The sequence below is a fragment of the Gorilla gorilla genome, chromosome 12 (genome assembly GCF_029281585.2).
Source record: "Gorilla gorilla gorilla isolate KB3781 chromosome 12, NHGRI_mGorGor1-v2.1_pri, whole genome shotgun sequence".
In the NCBI taxonomy this organism is placed as follows: Eukaryota; Metazoa; Chordata; class Mammalia; order Primates; family Hominidae; genus Gorilla; species Gorilla gorilla.
The window spans coordinates 92,590,712-92,609,773 of NC_073236.2; the positions used below are offsets into that span (position 1 = coordinate 92,590,712).

The following is a 19,062-nucleotide window of genomic DNA, read 5'->3' on the forward strand; positions in this document are numbered from 1 at the left end:
GCCATTCTCCTGGGTGGTTTTATCTTGTATATCCTATTTATTTATTTATTTAAGACACTGTCACCGAGGCTACAGTACAGTGGCACAATCATAGCTCACTGCAGCCTCGATTCCCCAGGCTCAAGCAATCCTCCCCCTTAGCTTCCTGAATAGCTGGGAGTATAAGCACACACCAGCAACCATGCCTGGCTAATTTTTTAAAATTTTAGAAGAGGCGGTCTCATTATGTTGCCCAGGCTGGTCTCAAACTCCTGAGCTCCAGCGATCCTCCCGCCTCATCCCCCCAAAGTGCTGAGATTACAGGCATGAGTCACGCACCCAGCCACTCTCCCCTCTTTTCAAACCTCCTACACTTCCTCCCCCATCCTCATTTTTGGTTTTTCTTCTCAGCCATTTTTTGCCATCTCTGCTCTTCCCTCATCTCCATCTTGGAGTGCCCCAGGCACTCAGACCTCTGCTCCATGTCTGCTCATTCTCTGAATGGTGATCTCATCCAATCTCACTCAAGGCTATGAACACCATGTATTTGTTGGTGATTACCAAATTTATATCTGCCACCTAGATTTTTTTCTTGAATTCCAAACTTGTATATCCAATTCCTTTTTTTTTTTTCAGTAGAGATGGGGTCCCACCAGCCCAGGCTGGTCTCAAACTCCTGGGCTCAAGTGGTCCTCCTGCCTTGGCCTCCCAAAGTGCTGAGATTACAGGAGTGAGCCACTGTGGCCAATTCCCTTTTTGATTTATACATCTGTATGTCTAATCCTGGGTTTGTCAAGCTTGGCACTGCTGACGTTTTGGGCAGGATAAATCTTTATTGTGGTTGGGTGGGGCGGGGGGCTGTTCTGTGCATTGTAGCACCTGGCCTCTACTCATTAAGTATCATTAGCAATCTACTTTTCCAGTTGTAACAACCAAAAATGTCTCCAGACATTGCCGTGCTCCTGGTTCAGAACCACTAGGTTAAAGCAGTATGATAGTGAGTGTGATCTCTGAGTGGCTTTTCTCAAGGCCAGCAGGGATATTGTGAACTGGCTTCATTCTTGACTTTGTCTTACTACTCCCTGTCACTCTCTTCCTGACCCACTTGTCCTTTTGGCTGTATCTTGAACTTAGCACTCACACTCCTACCTCAAGGTATTTTCACTGTACCCTTTTTCTGGGATACTCTTATCCAAGATACCTGGATGGCCTACTCTCTATCCTTCTTCAAGTCTTTGTTCAAGTGTCATGTTCTCAATGAGCCCCATTTAAATTTACTATTCAACGCTTCAGATCTTCCCTACCTGGCTCTCATTTTTTTCTTGGCGTCTATAGCTATCAAGTGTACTATATAATTTACTTGCACTTTACATTGATTATTTGTTAATGTGCCTTCTCCCATGAATGGAGTTTCATGAGGACATGAATATTTATCTGTTTTGCTCATTATTATATCTCTGTCTAGAACAGTGTCTGATGATTAATATTGGTTGAACCTGTGAATGAATTAATGATTACTCAAATACCTGAAATCTGAATGGGCCTTACTCATTTTGTTTTCTTATGTGTATGTGATTGTCTTTAACTGTGTATTGCTCATTACTCTTGAAAATGTATTTTTGTGAATTCCCCAAGGCCTAAGGTTTGCTTTGGCTTCTGTTAATATATAGGGGAGCCACCAGTCTGGTACAACTCAAAATGCAGTGTTTATGTCTTCTTGGATCACCCTAGCATTGTGAATTTGGGCTGGAATTCATGAAAGGGACAGCCCATGGTTATAATCTCTCAGGGACGGGTTTCTTCTCCCTCCCAATTCTTGCTTAGGCAACTCTCTGTAGTCCCCTTGGCAATGGAGTGAGGTGGGAGAGTTTACTTTCAGGAAGTACCTTTCTAGGGTCTCAAATTCCAGTGGGTATCTTCCATTAGACTCCTTCCTCCCTTTATCATGAATAGGCCCAGAGTTTGACCCCTGGATTCTTCCAGGGCTCTGAAGTTCCTTTAAACTCAGCTGTGTTCTGTTGAATTTAGTCTGGACCAGCAAACATTCTCTAGACAAAATTAAGCCACTTACCTCCTTGGCTTCTTGCTGTCTTTTAGTTTAGGATCATGTAATTTCCTACTATATTGTTGGCAATTCCATATCTTTTTAAAAACTCTTCTGTGGCTGGGCACGGTGGCTCACGCCTGTAATCCCAGCACTTTGGGAGGCCAAGGTGGGCGGATCACGAGGTCAAGAGATCAAGACCTTCCTGGCTAACACAGTGAAACCCCATCTCTACTAAAAATACAAAAAATTAGCCAGGCATGGTGGCACGCACCTGTAGTCCCAGCTACTTGGGAGGCTGAGGCAGGAGAATCGTTTGAACCTGGGAGGCGGAGGTTGCAGTGAGCTGAGGTCGTGCCACTGCACTCCAGCCTGGGCGACAGAGCAAGACTTCATCTCAAAAAACAAAAAACAAAAAACCTCTTTTGATTTTTTTTTTTAATATTTTATCTTTCATTTCTAGTTGTCAGCAGTGGGAAGGTTAATTGCCCGAATAAATAACCTAGCATGTCATTTGCAGAAACCAGAATTTCTTCTTTTTAGAAATATATTATTAATCTTTTTCATGTATTCTTTACACTTCATTTATTTTTATGTATTTATACATTTGTTCATTTATTTATTTGCTAGAGTCAGGGTCTTACTATGTTACCCAGGCTGGTTTTAAACTCCTGGACTCAAGCAGTCCTCCTGCCTCAGCCTCCCCAAGTGCTGGGATGACAAGTGTGAGCCACCATGTCCAGTCTATACAACATTTTTAATAGCTGCATAGTTTTCTTGTATATGGACATATCCTAATATATTCAGCCATCCCCTGTGGCTAGTCATAGAGTGGAATTGTTAAGGAAAGGATATGTTGAAGTCTGTGTCTTTCCAGATGCATTGCCCAAAGTCCTAGAGAAAGGTTGTCCTATTCTGCAAGTCTATCTTGCAGAGTAGAAGTCCATTACCATTTGAAATGCATCATTTATATTTTCAACTAGAAACATGGATCTAGTGACTTAAATGGAGGATTTTAAAGTATAAGCTTGAAATCAACATGCTAGGGTAACTTCAGGACAACCTGAAGTCAGTTTAAACTGTGTCAGTCAGAACATGGTTCCAGAATCTATCTACAATTAGTGGGACAGGGAGAAGATGGTGATGCTGTCTCAGCCTGTAGCCAGTGAATCATTACTGAACAAGGTCAGTCAATGCAAAAAAAACGTAGAGTATTACCACTGTGAAGATGCAAGGGAGTTTCCAGAAAGTGCTGATCACTAACTGGCTTTATCACCTGTATCAAATGGTGAAAATGAGTCATGGTCTTTTACAATCCAATTGTAATAAATATTCTGGTTAAAAATGAGCAAAGGGTGGCCAGGCATGGTGGCTCACACCTGTAATCCCAGCACTCTGGGAGGCCGAGGCAGGCGGATCATGAGGTCAGGAGATCGAGACCATCCTGGCTAACATGGTGAAACCCTGACTCTACTAAAAATACAAAAAAAAAATTAGCCGGGCGTGGTGGCGCACGCCTATAGTCCCAGCTATTCTGGAGGCTGAGGCAGGAGAATGGCGTGAACCCAGGAGGCGGAGCTTGCAGTGAGCCAAGATCGCACCACTGCACTCCAGTCTGGGCGACAGAGCGAGAATCTGTCTCAAAAAAAAAAAAAAAAATGAACAAAGGGCATGAGCTGGCAATTCACAAAGAGACACACCAATTACTAAAAAAGAAAGTGATGCTTGAGGCTTCAACTAATAAATAATTACAGAGGAATAATAGTGAGGCACAATTTTCGCCTATCAGGTGATCAACTATATAAGTACTGTACATTGATACCCAATATTGGCAAAGGGGATACACAAACAGATACTCTCATACGTTGTTTATATGAATACAAACTGGTGCAAATATTTTGGAGGGCAATTTGGCAACCTAGCAACATTCTAAATGCACATAGCCTTAAACTCAGCAATGCCAGTTAAAAAATGATACACCCATACAAATGACATACTGTGCAACCATTACAAATGTTGAGGTTGGCCGGGTGCGGTGGCTTACGCCTGTAATCCCAGCAGTTTGGGAGGCCGAGGCAGGCAGATCACCTAAGACCAGCCTGGCCAAAATGGTGAAATCCCATCTCTACTAAAAATACAAAAACATTAGCCATGTGTGGTGGCAGGCGCCTGTAATCCCAGCTACTCAGGAGGCTAAGGCAGGAGATCGTTTGAACCCAGGAGGTGGAGGTTGCTGTAAGCCAAGATCGCGCCACTGCACTCCAGCCTGCGCAACAAGAGCAAAACTCTGTCTCAAAAAAAAAAAAAAAAAAAAAAAAAAAGATGGGATAAATCTATATGTGTTGATATGGAAGCATCTCTAAGTTGTTACTACATGAAAAAAAATGAAGGTACAAGTCAATATTTAGAGTATAATCCCATTTGTATACATGAAAACAAATGTACATATATGTGATGTTAAATGCATACTTTTTTCCCCTGAGAAATACTTTCATAATCACCAACAGTGGTTTCCATTTGGAAAGTAGAGGTTAGATAGGGAGCAAGGAGACTATTAATTTTTTTCTTTCTGTTGATATTGTTTTCAGTGTGTAAATGATACTCTTTCAATCATGCCCATTTGTAAGTAACTCGAAATTTTTTCCAACTAACATTTTTGTTCTCTTGTTTTCTTTCTTAAAATGTTCCATTTTAAAAAAATTCTCTTATTTACTTCCTAGGTTGGGAACATTTCAATGAAAATCACAATTAAGCAAATGAAATTTGAAATTTCAATTTAAAGGTTAGCTTTAGCATTGCCTTGGAAGATGGAGCTCATGGAAAATGAAACAAATTTGGCAATTCTATTCCCTCCCTGCCCCTGTATCTTTTTTTTTGGTCAAAAAGAGGTAGCCAGGCTAGAAAGGCGCCCCATTAAATTAGAGAATGAATCAAAGGATCCATTTGAATATGTTCAAAATACATCCTTGAACTAGTTGAGAGAGAGGTTGAAAAATCTGGCAGTTAACTCACTGATCTTTGTTAGCTGTGTTTATAGCTGTGACGAGGATATCTCTGAAAATAGATTAATTTGCAGAATGCTCCATGGTAAAATGACTACTGAAGGGATTTTCAACAGGATGGTTTTCCTTGAGCATGGTATCAACCAAAGTTTGTGCCCACAGAAGGGCTGACCAGCCACACTGCAGCAGTAATGGTGAACATCAGAGTGGGCATCCTAGATCCTTCAGTAGCCACACAGCATCCCCAGAGAATCCTCCCGCTGAATGTACAGCCCTCCCCCAGGTGTTCAGTGTGTTCACTAAAGTGGTAAAATGATAAATTTTACTTACAAAACAGCAAACAACAGCAGTGATCTGAACACTCATTTTAGACCTGAAGTGTGTGTTGATTTTGAACAGTTGCACTACTATATAGCTATAAACCATAGGAAGGGTGCCAGTCACTCTGAGAACCCAAGAGTTAAATGTGGGGATAACAAAGAGCATAATGTATCAAAGATGAAACAATTCATTCTTCACTTAAATGAGAAAAAGTAGCACTCAAAGTGGTTAGTCAAGCGGCTTATTTAGCAGATTTTTTTTTTTTTTTTTTTTGAGGCAGGACTTCTCAAAGAGCCCCTGCAAAGTAATGCAGTGATTGTCACTTAAAATATGTCAAGAGTGTGGCAAACAAAAGTGAAGTTTGAAAGCTGGATACAGAGAATTTATCTCAGGGATGACGCTCACTTGTAGTTCTTAGTGAAAATTACAAGATATTGGTGAAATTAAGGATATCATTAGTATCATTGGACATGTTTTCTTTCTTTCTTCTTTCTTTTTTTTTTTTTGAGAAAGTCCCATGTTGTTTATTTCTCAGACCTTAAAGAAATCTGAGCAGTGAGTCAGTAATGTTTCCATATGACACAAGAGGCTTTACTTCTGAGAGAGAAGAGACACTTAAAGAAATTTCTATCAAGATCTGGAAATGGCTGGGAGCGGTGGCTCATGCCTGTAATCCCAGCACTTTGGGAGGCCGAGGGGGGCAGATCACTTGAGGTTAGGAGTTTGAGACCAGCCTGGCCAATATGGTGAAACCCCATCTCTACTAAAAATACAGAAATTAGCTGGCCGTGGTGGTACACACCTGTAGTCACAGCTACTCGGGAGGCTAAGGCAGGACAGTCGCTTGAATCTGGAAGGTGGAGGGTGCAGTGAGCCGAGATCACATCACCGCCTCCCCGATAGAGTGAGACCCTGTCTTAAAAAGAAAAAAAAAAAAAGTACCTGGAAATATGGTACCTGCCAGCCTTCTGGCTGCATTCACCTTATGATTATTCTAATAGGGATTCTAAAGGTGTAGAAATCCTATTAGAAATCTGTTGCCTTCTGACCCACCTATTTATGGGTCTGGGTTCTCAAAATGGTGTCACGCTGACTTCCAGTTTCCAGTTCTGCATGTAAATAGCTTGGAAGTTGAAGTTCCATCCTAACAACAAGTTAAAAGCTAAACAAACTGAAAAATCAACAATTATTTTAGACTTGTAAGAGAAGTGAGGTCACAGGGCAGACTATCCCCAAAATTGGAGAGATGGCCAGGAGGATACAGAGAATTACAATTTACCAGGGCAGAAAATACCAACTTCTGCAGGAACCATGGCTGGGGTAGGAACACCTGAACTACAACTGAAGAATTGCTGGAGGCTAAGTGTTGGCAAATCTGAGAGTTAAAAGCTCCAGGAGGACCTAATCATAGGGGGTGCCTCACATGTTTTGAGGTTTACCTGCAGGAGCTCTCCCAGGTTCTTACAGAGAGAAATCCTGCCCCTGCTGCTGGCAGAGGAGAGGAAAAGGAACCATTTTGAAATATGTCAGGCACTCTCTTACTAACAAGGCCTGCCCTCAGGAGAAACTATTCAATCTGGACCTAACTGAGCTGAGGGAAGGGCAATACCCAACTCCAGCCAGCTTTAGTCATCCTGTGCCACCTAAGGGTGAGGAGGTAGCTGAGAAAATCTTGTGAAATTCACAGTACAGATGGTCACAGATTTTCATGAGTCTATAGCAGAGAGAGGTAGAGACTCATGAAAAAGACTGATACTGCAGCTGGGTGCTGTGGCTCACGCTTGTAATCCCAGCACTTCGGGAGGCAGAGGCGGGCAGATCACAGGGTCAGGAGTTTGAGACCAGCCTGGCCAACAGAATGAAACCCCATCTCTACTAAAAATACAAAAATTAGCCGGGTGTGATGGTGGGCGCCTGTAGTCCCAGCTACTTAGGCGGCTGAGGCAGGAGAATTGCTTGAACCCAGGAGGCGGAGGGTGCAGTGGGCTGAGATTTAGAAGTAAATGGGTGGAGAAAGGTATACTATGCAAACGCTAATTGGTCTAACTACACCAATTAAAAGACAGATTGTCGGAGTTAATCAAAATTGTCAGAGCATAATCTCGTATGTTGTCTACAAGAAACCCACTTTTGATCTCTTGGTAAATATGGCATCATCTGCATGGAGGATCTGATTCATGAGATCTATACTGTTGGAAAATTCTTCAAAGAAGCAAATAACTTCCTGTGGCCCTTCAAATTATCCTTTCCATGAGATGGAATGAAGAAAAAGACCACCCATTTTGTAGAAGGTGGAGATGCTGGCAACAGGGGGGACCAGATCAACAGGCTTATTAGAAGAATGAACTAAGGTGTCTACCATGATTATTTTTCTAATCTGGTCAGTTAATAAACAGTACCTGCTCTCAAATTGAAAAAAAAAAAATAAAGCAGGAATAGCTATATTAGTTTCAAACAGAGCAGACATCAAAGCAATAAGTGTTATCAGGGATGAAGAGGGGCATTACTTAATAAAGGGGTCAACTCTACAAGAAGATATAATTATATTTGGCAATGTGTATGTCCCTAACAACAGATCGTCAAAATATGTGAGGCAATAACTAATAGAACTGCAAGGAGAAATAGATGACTTCAGTATAAATACCCCTCTATCAGAAATGGAGAAACACAGCAGGCAGAAAATCAGTCAGTACATAGTTGAACTCAACAGCACCCTTTAATCAACAGGATATAATTTATGTCTATAGACTGCCTCATCCAAAAACAGCAGAATACACATTTCCTCCAGCTCACATGGAACATTCACCAAGAGAGATCACATTCTGAGCCGTAAAACATACCTTAACAGGGCTGGCAGCGGTGGCTCACACCTGTAATCCCAGCACATTGGGAGGCCAAGGCAGGTGGATCACTTGAGGTCAGGAGTTCAAGACCAGCCTGGCCAACATGGTGAAACCCCGTCTCTACTAAAAATAAAAAATAATTGGCCAGGTGCAGTGGCTCATGCCTGTAATCCCAGCACTTTGGGAAGCCTAGGCAGGCAGATCACAAGGTCAAGAGATCGAGACTATCCTGGCCAACATGGTGAAACCCCGTCTCTACTAAAAATACAAAAAATAGCTGGGTGTGGTGGCACGTTCCTGTAATCCCAGCTACTTGGGAGGCTGAGACAGGAGAATCTCTTGAACCAGGGAGTCAGAGGTTGCAGTGAGCTGAGATCATGGCACTACACTCCAGCCTGGCAACAGAGCAAGACTCCATCTAAAAAAACAAATTAGCCAGGCATGGTGGCGGGTGCCTGTAATTCCAGCTACTTGGGAGGCTGACGCAGGAGACTCACTTGAACCCAGGAGGTGGAGGTTGCAGTGAGCCAAGATCACACCACTGCACTATAGCCTGGGTGACAGAGTAAGACTCCATCTCCAAAAAAAAAAAAAACCTTAACAAATTTAAAGGAATAGAAATTATACAATGTCTGCTCTCAGACCACAATGGAATTAAACTGAATTAAACTACAAATCAATAACACAAAGATAACTAGAAAACCCCAAAATATGTGGAGATTAAACAACACACTTCTAAATAACACATGGATCTGTGTTGTTAGAAAAATGTCTGAAGAGAAATGTTAAAATACTTTGAACTAAATGGAAGTGAAAACAAAATTTAACAAAATTTGTGGGATGTAGCAAAAGCAATGCTTAGAGGGAAATTTATAGTATTGAATGCATGTATTAGAAAAGAAGAAAAACCAAAAATTAATCATGTAAGTCTGCACCTTAGGAAACCAGAAAAAGAAGAGTAAATTAAATCCAAAGTAAGTGAAAGAAAAGAAATAATAAAAATTAGAGCAGAAGTCAATGAAATTGAAAACAGAAAATCAATAGAGAAAATCAAGGAACTCAAAGCTGATTCTTTGAAAAGATAATAAAATTGATAAGCATCTATCTAGGCTAACTAAGAAAAAAGAGAAAACACAAAGGACTAATATTAGACACAAAAGAGGAGACATCACTACAGATCCTATTGACATTAAAAAGGACAGTAAAGGAATATTCTGAATAACCCTATTTCCACAAATTTGATTACCTAGATAAAATGAATCAATTACTTGAAAGATAGAATTTTCCACAACTGACATGAAAAGAAATAGAGTCTGAATAGGCCTATATCTATTAAATTGAATCAGTGATTATAACTTTTCAAAATAGACATTGCTAGGCCCAGATGCATTCACAGGTGAATTCTATCAAATATTTAAGGAAGGAATTATGCCAATTCTCTACTAATCCCTTTAAGAAGATAGAGGGCAGGGGACACACCTCCTAACTCATTCTATTAGGCCAGTGTCACCATAATACCAAAACCAGACAAAGACATTACAAGAAATGAAAACTACAGACCAATATGTCTCATGAACATAGATGTAAAAATCCTCAACAAAATGATAGCAAATTAAGTCTAACAATGTATTAAAAAATTATACATTGCAACCAAGTGAGATTTATCCCAGGTATGCAATGCTGGCTCAATATTTTAAAAATCAAATAATCTATCACATCAACAGCTAAAAAAGAAAAGTCACATAATCATGTCAATAGATGCAGAAAAAGCGTTTGAGAAAATTCAACACCCATTTATGAAAATAATTCTCAGTAAACTAGAAATAGGAACTTCCTCAATTTGATAAAGAGTGTCTATAAAAAACCTACAGCTAGCATCATACTTAATGATGAGAAACTAGAAGCTTTCCCACTAAGATCAGGAAAAAGGCAAGGATGTCCTCTCTCACCATTCCTTTTCAACATTGTAGTGGAAGTTACAGCTAATGGAACAAGACAACAAAAGGAAATAAAAGGTATACTGATTGGGAAGGAAGAAAAAGAACTGCCTTGTTCACAGATAACATGATTGCCTATGTAGAAAATCCGAAAGAATCAACAAAAGTTCCTGAAACTAATAACAAATTATAGCAAGTTTGCAGGATAAAGGTTAATATACAAAATTTGATTACTTTTCTGTATACCAGCAATGAAAAAGTGGAATTTGAATTTTAAAACACAGTACCTTTCAAAAAGCATGCCTTTCTCTCTCTTCCATTGACCAAACATTTGGCTAGAAATTGTAAGATTAGATGAAATGAATTTACTTCTCTTCCTTCTCAAACTACTTGTGTCAAAACTTATGATGATAGAAGGATTATTTGCATTATAAAATAAAATATTACTGGTAAGGTCAAGAACACACACATATATAATGACTTCACATTAGGACGCCGAAAGATGACATACTTAGGTATAAATCTAACAAAATATGTACACGATCTAAATGAGGAAAACAACGAACTGATGAAAGAAATCAAAGAAGAACTTGGCTGGGCGCAGTGGCTCATGCCTGTAATCCCAGCACTTTGGGAGGCCAAAGCGGGTGCATCACCTGAGGTCAGGAGTTTGAGACCAGCCTGGCCAACATAGTGAAACCCCGTCTCTACTAAAAAATACAAAAAATTAGCTGGGCGTGGTGGCAGGCGCCCATAACCCCAGCTACTCGGGAAGCTGAGGCAGGACAACCGCTTGAACCTGGGAGGCAGAGGTTGCAGTGAGCTGAGATTGTGCCATTTCACTCCAGCCTGGGCAACAAGAGTGAAACTCTGTCTCAAAAAAAAAGAAAGAAATCAAAGAAGAACTCAATAAATGAAGAGATTTCCCATGGATAGGAAGATCAATATTGTCAAGATGTCAGTTCTTCCCAATTTGATCTTTAAATTCCATGCAATCCCAATAATAATTAGAGAATGTTATTTTGTGGCTATCAACAAACAGTCTAAAGTATATATGGAAAGGCAAAAACCTAGAATAGCCAACACAATGAGGAAGGAGAATAGCAAAGTTAGAGGACTGACACTACCTGACTTCAAGGCCTACTTAAAAGCTATAGTAATCTAGAGAGTATTATATTGGCAAAGAATAGACAAATAGATCAATGGAACAGAATAGAGAATACAGAAATAGACACACAAAAATATAGTCAACTGAATTTTGACAAAGGAGCAAAGGCAATACAACAAAGAAAAGATAGTTTTTTCAACAAATGGTGCTGGAACAACTGGATATCCACATTAAAAAAAGAAGAGACTGGGCGTGGTGATTCATGCCTCTAATCCTAGCACTTTGGGAGGCCGAGGCAGATGGATCACTTGAGGTCATGAGTTCAAGACCAGCCTGGCCAATATAGTGAAACCCCATCTCTACTGAAAATATAAAAATTAGCCAGACGTGGTGGCGGGTGCCTGTAATCCTAGCTACTTAGGAGGCTGAGGCAGGAGAATCGTTTGAACCTGGGAGGTGCAGGTTGCAGTGAGCTGAAATTACCCCACTGCACTCCAGCCTGGGTGACAGAGTGAGACTCTTCCTCCAAAATAAAAATAAAAAAGAGGAAAAGAATCTAGACACAGACCTTAAACCCTTCACAAAAATGAACTCAAAGTTGATTACAAAACTTAAATGTAAAAAGCAAGACTATACAACTTCTAGAAGGTAACATAAGAAAATCTAGACGATTTTGAGTTTAGATCCTACACCAAAGGCATCCATGAAAGAAATAATTAATAAATTGGATTTCTTTGGATCTAAAATTTTCTGCTCAGCAAAAGACACTGAAGAGAATGAAAAGACAAGCGACTGACTGAGAATATATTTGCAAAAGAGATATCTGAGAAAGAACTGTTGACCAAAATATACAAAGAACTCTGAAAACCCAGCAATAAGAAAACAACTCAATTAAACAATTGGCCAAACTCCTTAATATACACCTCTCCAAAGAAGACATACAGATGTCAAAAAAGCATATGAAAAAACGTTTCACATCATATGTCATCAGGGAAATGCAAATTAAGACAATGAGATACTACACAAATATGAAATGGCCCCAATCCAGAACACTGACAACATCAAAGCTGGCAAGGATGTGGAGCAACAGGAACTCTCATTCATTGCTAGTGAGAATGCAAAATGGTATAGCCACTTTGGAAGACAGTTTGGGCATTTTTTAAAAAACTAAACATACTCTTACACAAGATCCAGCAGTTGTGCTCCATAGTATTTACCCACAGGACTTGAAAGCTTACACCCACCCAAAAGCCTGCACATGGATGTTTATAGCAGCTTTATTCATAATTGCCCACATTTGGAAGCAACAAAGATGTTGCTAAGTAGATGAATGGATAAATAAACTGTGGTACATCCAGACAATGGAATATTATTCAGCACTAAAAAGAAATGAGCTATGAAGCCATAACAAGACATGGAGGAAACATAAATGCATATCACGAAGTGAAAGAAGCCAATCTGAAAAGGCTGCATATGGTATGATTCCACCTCTATGACATTCTGGAAAAGGCAAAACTATGGAGACTATAAAAAGATCAGTGGTTGTCAGGGGTTGAGGGGAGGGAGGGATAATTGGGGAGAACACAGGATTTTTAGGGCAGTGAAACCACTCTGTGATACTATAATAGTGGATACATGTCATTGCACATTCATCAAAACCCTTGAAAGTACAACACCAAGAGTGAGGTCTAATGTAACATATGGACTTTGAGTGATAATGATGTGCCAGTGTAGGTTCGTCTGTACCTTTTTAGTGTGGCATGATGATAACGGAGGTTATGCATGTGTGGGAGCAAAGAGTATATGGAAATCTCTTTCCTTGCAATTTTGCTATGACCCTAAAACTGTTCTAAATAAAGTCAAGTATATGTATATGTATATGTATATGTATATGTATATGTATATGTATATGTAGTCACACCAAGAGCTTAGTAAGTAGGGTTGGCTTTTTTCACATTATTTCAGTTTTCTGACATTGATGGTGTTTGGTGCAACATAACTGAATTATATATCCATACTAATACCATCCTGCCACATTCAAGCTCTTATAAGATTTGAGTGCCTGGCCGGGCGCGGTGTCTCATGTCTATAATCCCAGCACTTTGGGAGGCCAAGGCGGGTGGATCACCTGAGGTCGGACATTTGAGACCAGCGTGACCAACATGGAGAAGCCCTGTCTCTACTAAAAATACAAAATTAGCCAGACGTGGTGGTGCATGCCTGTAATCCCAGCTACTCAGGAGGCTGAGGCAGGAGAATCACTTGAACCCGGGAGGCAGAGGTTGCGGTGAGCCGAGATTGCGCCATTGCACTCCAGCCTGGGCGACAAGAGCCAAACTCAGTCTCAAAAAAAAAAAAAAAAAAAAAAAAAGATTTGAGTGCCTAATCAGCATGGATTGAAACATTAATTAGTGAGAATCAGATATTTTTACTGGCATCTTGCCTAGATTCTCTAAGCCTTAAAAATGAAGAACTGGCCAGGCATGTTGGCTCACGCCTATAATCTGAGCACTTAGGGAAGCTGTGGTGGGAGGATCGCTTGAGCCCAAGAGTTTGAGACCAGCCCTGGCAACATAGTGAGATCTCAACTCTACAATAATTTTTAAAAATAGCTAGGTGTGGTTGCACATGCCTATAGTCTCAGGTAGTCAGAAGGCTGAGGCAGGAGGATCGCTTGACCCTGGGAGGTTGAAGCGCAGTGAGCTATGGTTGCGCCACTGCATTCCAGCCTGGGTGACAGAGCAAGGCCCTGTCTCAAAAAAAAAAAAAAAAAAAAAGGAACTGAGAAGCATATGTTGGAATTAGAAATATATATATGTACATATATATACCATTAGACCCAAGGAAAATGGAACCAAGTTTAGCAATGAACAGGAAAACAGTCTCCTACATAAAGCAGCTGACTATTCAACACTTTATGAAAAAAAGCCCCCTTTCAATTATGTTAAGTAGCAAAGAATGGTAAATGCCAAGTATAGTAGGACAAATATAGGTGTTACAGGTAACCAATATTCCTTTCCAGAGTAATGCTACTAGTTTTTCCATGAGCACTTCATTATGGAAATCTTACATGGATTGCTCAGTATAGATAAATAAATAACTGCTTTAAGAGTTTTTTTCCCCTTTTCAGTTTTCTTTTTTCGTCTCCCGTTTATATCTGTGTATGTGCGAGAGAGAGAGAGAAAGAAGCATAAAGCAAATATGCACATTTTAAAAACAGAAAGCAAACATCCACGTAATTGTCATCAGAATCAGGAAATAGGACATTGCTGGCCCCCAAGAATGCCCAGTTTAAATTGTGTTTCTGTGCTTCTATAAGACACAAGAATGACACAAGAATACCTTTGTTTCCTTGGTGTTTATGATGTCAAGTGAGCACTCAAGCAGCACAGGTGCATCAGGAAAATGCATATATTTCACCATAAAATTTGTATTGACTGTTATCATCACTCTATCCACAAAAAGCTGCTTCTGCAATCAAAGTTGCGTACTAATATGGGAAAGACAGCTGCAGGGTGAAATATAGTAGTGAACTTCCATGAGCCAGCGAGTGCTGGGAGGTAGATGCCTTTTTAACAAAAGCGGTATTGTTTCTTAAAATCTGACGTAAAAATAATAGGGAGTGGAGGGGATTATTCACTTCAGGTCCTAGGATTTTATAATATAACTCTTCCCCTCCTCCCTGCCAGCTCTGGATGTCTGAATGATCTTCTCCTCCTGGCTTCTCATTCTCCTTCCTTCTTTCCCTACCTTCCTTCACATATCTTCCTATTTTTTTTTTTTTTTTTTTTTTTTTTTTTCAGAGTGAGTCTTGCTCTGTTTCCCAGGCTGGAGTCCAGTGGCACGATCTTGGCTCACTGCAACCCCCGCCTCCCAGGTTCAAGTGATTCTTGTGCCTCAGCTTCCCGAGTAGCTGGGATTACAGGTGCCCACCACCACGCCGGGCTAATCATTGTATGTTTAGTAGAGACAGGGTTTCGCCATGTTGGTCAGGCTGGTCTTGAACTTCTGACCTCAAGCAATCCACATGCCTCGGCTTCCCGAAGTGTTGGGATTACAGGCATTAAGCCTCTCCTGTCTATTTTAACCAGTTCCTGACATTCTTATATCATAACTTTGGGCTAATGTCCCTAGACCCAGGGGCAATGGAGCCACCCAGGTTGTTTGCAACAATTTCCTGATGGAAATAGTGTTAGATGTGAGGCCCCTCTTTCTTGGAAGACCCTTGCTTGAGCTCCTTGAGGAAGTCCTGCGTTTCTTAAAAGCCTCCCTCAAATCTCATCATCTTTGTCATCTTGAGGTCACCCAGTTGGATTTAATCTCTTCCTACCCCCATATCTTCAATCTGTCTTTTAGCACTGATGACAGTGGTTTATGTTAGGATTGTTTCTGTAGGTGCCTCTCACTCCTGCTGGTCAGGGACCGTAGCTCTCTTAACCACTGTATTCCCTAGTACTAGTGCTGCGCTTTACCCCAGAGCAGGCTCACTAAATGGCTGAATTGATTTGTTGAATTTAGAATATTTAAAGTGTGATCACGGCTGGACATAGTGACTCACATCTGTAATCCCAGCACTTTGGGAGGCCAAACTGGGTGGATTGCTTGAGCTCAGGTGTTTGAGACCAGCTTGGGCAACATAGCGAGGCTTTGTCTCTATTAAGACCAAGAAAATTAGCCAGGTATGGTGGTGCGCATCTGTGGTCCCAGCTATTTGGGAGACTGAGGTGGGAGGATCACTTGAGCCTGGTACGTCAAGGCTTCAGTGAGCTGTGATCACGCCACTGCACTCCACCGTGGACAACAGAGCGAGACTTTGTCCCTAAATAAATAAATAAAAATAAGATGTGATCAGGTCAGGTACAGTGGCTCACACCTGTAATCCCAGCACTTTGGGAGGCTGAGGCAGGACGATTGCTTGAGCCCAGGAGTTCAAGACCAGCCCGGGCAACATAGTGAGATCCTGTCTCTACAAAAAATAAAAAAGTAGCTGGGTGCAGTGGCACACACCTGAAGTCTCAGCTACTTGGGATGTGGAGGTGGGAGGAGCACTTGAGCCCAGGAGTTTGAAGCTGCAGTGAATTATGTTCATGCCATATCATTCTCCAGCCTGGATAACAGAGAACCTATCTCAAAAAAAGAAAAAAAAATGTGGCTGGGCACGGTAGTTCATGCCTGTAATCCCAGCACTTTGGGAGGCTGAGGCAGGTGGATCACTTGAGGCCAGGAGTTCAAGACCAGCCTGGCCAACATGGTGAAACCCTGTCTCTACTAAAAATACAAAAATTAGCTGGGCGTGGTGGTGTGCACATGTAATCCCAGCTACTCGGGAGGGTGAGGCAGAGAATTGCTTGAACTGGGGAGGCGGAGGCTGCAGTGAGCGGAAATCACGCCACTGCACTCCAGCCTGGGCGACAGAGTGAGACTCCATCTCAAAAAAATAAAAAGAAAAACTGTGATCAATTTGACATTTTCCTATGCAGCATCTCAGGTATGTTGTCTATAAAATTCACCATGAAGACCGAATCTATGTTAAATGTTTTGAAGCTCCACCTTTGGAAATGTATGTTTTCCTTTTCCACTATTAAAGAAGGAATTATCCAATGTTGTATGGTCATAAAATAAAAGATTACGAATGACAGATAACGAAGTGAGTTTACAACCTCTATTAATCTATTGGTGTCCTTGTCCATTCTGTGCAGTCACTTCAGCTTTCTCCGGGGCAATACAACGTGCTTCCTGCACCAGTTCCCAAATATGCTTCCAGGTAATTATATACTTATTAAATAAGCTGCCTTTCTGTTCACATACCTACACGCCAATACTCCTGGCTTTTAAACCTCATTTATGCACCTCATATGCAAATTAACATTTTAAAATATTTAATGAAAGGTAGGGAATAAGTTAACAAAGTTCTTTAAAAAATAGATTTAGAAAATCACTTTTCTTTTTTATTTTGAAATATAGGAGCTGTGTATTTCGCTCAACAGTTCAAAGATTCCCAACAACCTACTTTATTCCCGTAAGTATAATGTAGACAGTTAACTCATGATGAATTTGATGTTTAAAATACGCTGTGCTTTCTGGAGTGGAGCAAGGTGGCCACATAGAACCCTCCAGTGATCGTTCCCCCTAGCAGGAACACCGTTATCCACACAATTATCCACAATTATCCACACAAGAAAACACCTCTGTAAGAACCAAAAAGCAGGTGTGGGATCACAATACCAGGTTTTAACATTGTATCAAGGAAAGAGGCACTGAAGAGGGTAGGATAGAAAAGACAGTCTTGAATTACGGACGCTACCCTCCCCCATCCCCTGGCAGCAGCCACGTGGCATGAAGAGAGAATCTGCCCTTGGGGAAGAGGGAATGCCGTGACGGGGGGACTTTGCACAGGAACACCGTGCTGCCTGTCACAGGGAAAGCAACACAGGACAGAATTCAGCTAGTGCCCGTGGAGGGAGCATTTAGACCAGCCCTAGCCAGCCAGGAATTGCCCATCCCAGCCATTCGATACTGAGTTCCAGCTCTCCCTACCACTGTGGGCTGAAGTGCTCTGAGGTCCTAAATAAGCTTGAAAGGCAGTCTAGGCCACAAGGACTGCAATTCCTGGGCAAGTTCGGGTGCTCTGCTGGGCTCAGAGGCAGTGGACTTAGGGTACACAAGACCTAGTGAGACACCAGCTGGGGCAGCCAAGGGAGTGCTTGTAGCAGCCATCCCCCAGCCCCAGGCAGCACAGCTTGCAGCTTCAAGAGAGAGGCCTTCCTTTTGCTTGAGAGGAGGAGAGGGGAGAGTAAAGAGGACTTGTCTTGCAATCTGGATACCAGCTCAGCCACAGCAGAATAGGGCACCTCAGGCAGAGTCCTGAGGCTCCCATACCAGGCCCTAGCTCCCAGACAACATTTCTAGACACATCTCTGGCTGGAAGAGAATCCACTGCCTTAAAGAGAAGGACCCAGTTCTGGCAAGATTCATCACCTACTGACTAAAGAGCCCTTGGGCTTCGAATAAACACCAGCAGTGGCCAGACAACACTCACTGCAGGCCTTAGCCAGTGCTGTGCTGCTTCAGGTGTGATCCAGCACTTTCCCAGCTACAGTGGTCACAGAGAGAGACTCCTGCTTGAGGAAAGGAGAGGGAGGAGTAAAGGGGATTTTGTCTTGCAGCTTGGGTACCAGTTCAGCCACAGTGAAGTAGAGCACCAAGCAGGCTCCTGGGGTTACCAATTCCAGGCATTGGCTCCTGGATGTCATTTCTGGACTCCCACTGGGCCAGAGGGGAGCCCACTGCCCTGAAGGGAGAGACCCAGGCCTGGCAGCATTCCCCAAAAGCTGACTGAAGAGCCTTGAGTGAACATTAGTGGTATCCAGGCAGTACTTGATACAGGCCTGGGTGGCATAGAGAGATTCCTTCTGCTTGAGGAGAGGGGAGGGAAGAGTGGAAGACCTTTGTCTTCTGGCTTGGGTGCCAGCTTAGCTGCAGTAGAATAGAGTACCCAATAAATTCCTAAGTTTCCTGACTCCAGGCCCTGGCTCCCAGATGGCATTTCTGATCTGCACTGGGCCCTGGGGGCAGCATGCTGCCTTGAAGGGAAGAGCCTTTGGGCCTTGAGTGAACATGGGCAGTAGCTAGGCAGTAGTTACTGCAGCCCTTGGGTGAGACCCAGTACCATGCTGGCTCTGACCCAGTGCAGTGCTAGGGATATTGGCCATAGAGGTGCTTGTGTCACCCCTCCCTCAGCTTTAGGCATCTCAGCACAAAGAGAGACTTCGTTTGTTTGGGGGAAGGGAAGGGAAGAGAACCAGAGTCTCTGCCTGGTAATCCAGGG

At 41.9% G+C, this 19,062-nt stretch overlaps 1 protein-coding gene across 4 annotated transcripts in view; it reads left to right on the forward strand.

Annotated features, from left to right (window-relative positions):
• Positions 1 to 19,062, forward strand: part of STPG4 (sperm-tail PG-rich repeat containing 4) — a 68,670-nt gene that overhangs the window by 8,455 nt on the left and 41,153 nt on the right. For all 4 annotated transcript variants that reach the window (XR_008676865.2, XR_008676864.2, XM_019021099.4 and 1 more), the window contains exons 4-5: positions 16,934 to 16,998; positions 17,199 to 17,253. Coding sequence is in view for 2 of the 4 variants with exons in the window: in XM_019021099.4 (XP_018876644.3) it covers positions 16,934 to 16,998; positions 17,199 to 17,253 (120 nt within the window). In the remaining 2 variants the exon portion in view is untranslated. The remainder of the gene's footprint in view (positions 1 to 16,933; positions 16,999 to 17,198; positions 17,254 to 19,062) is intronic.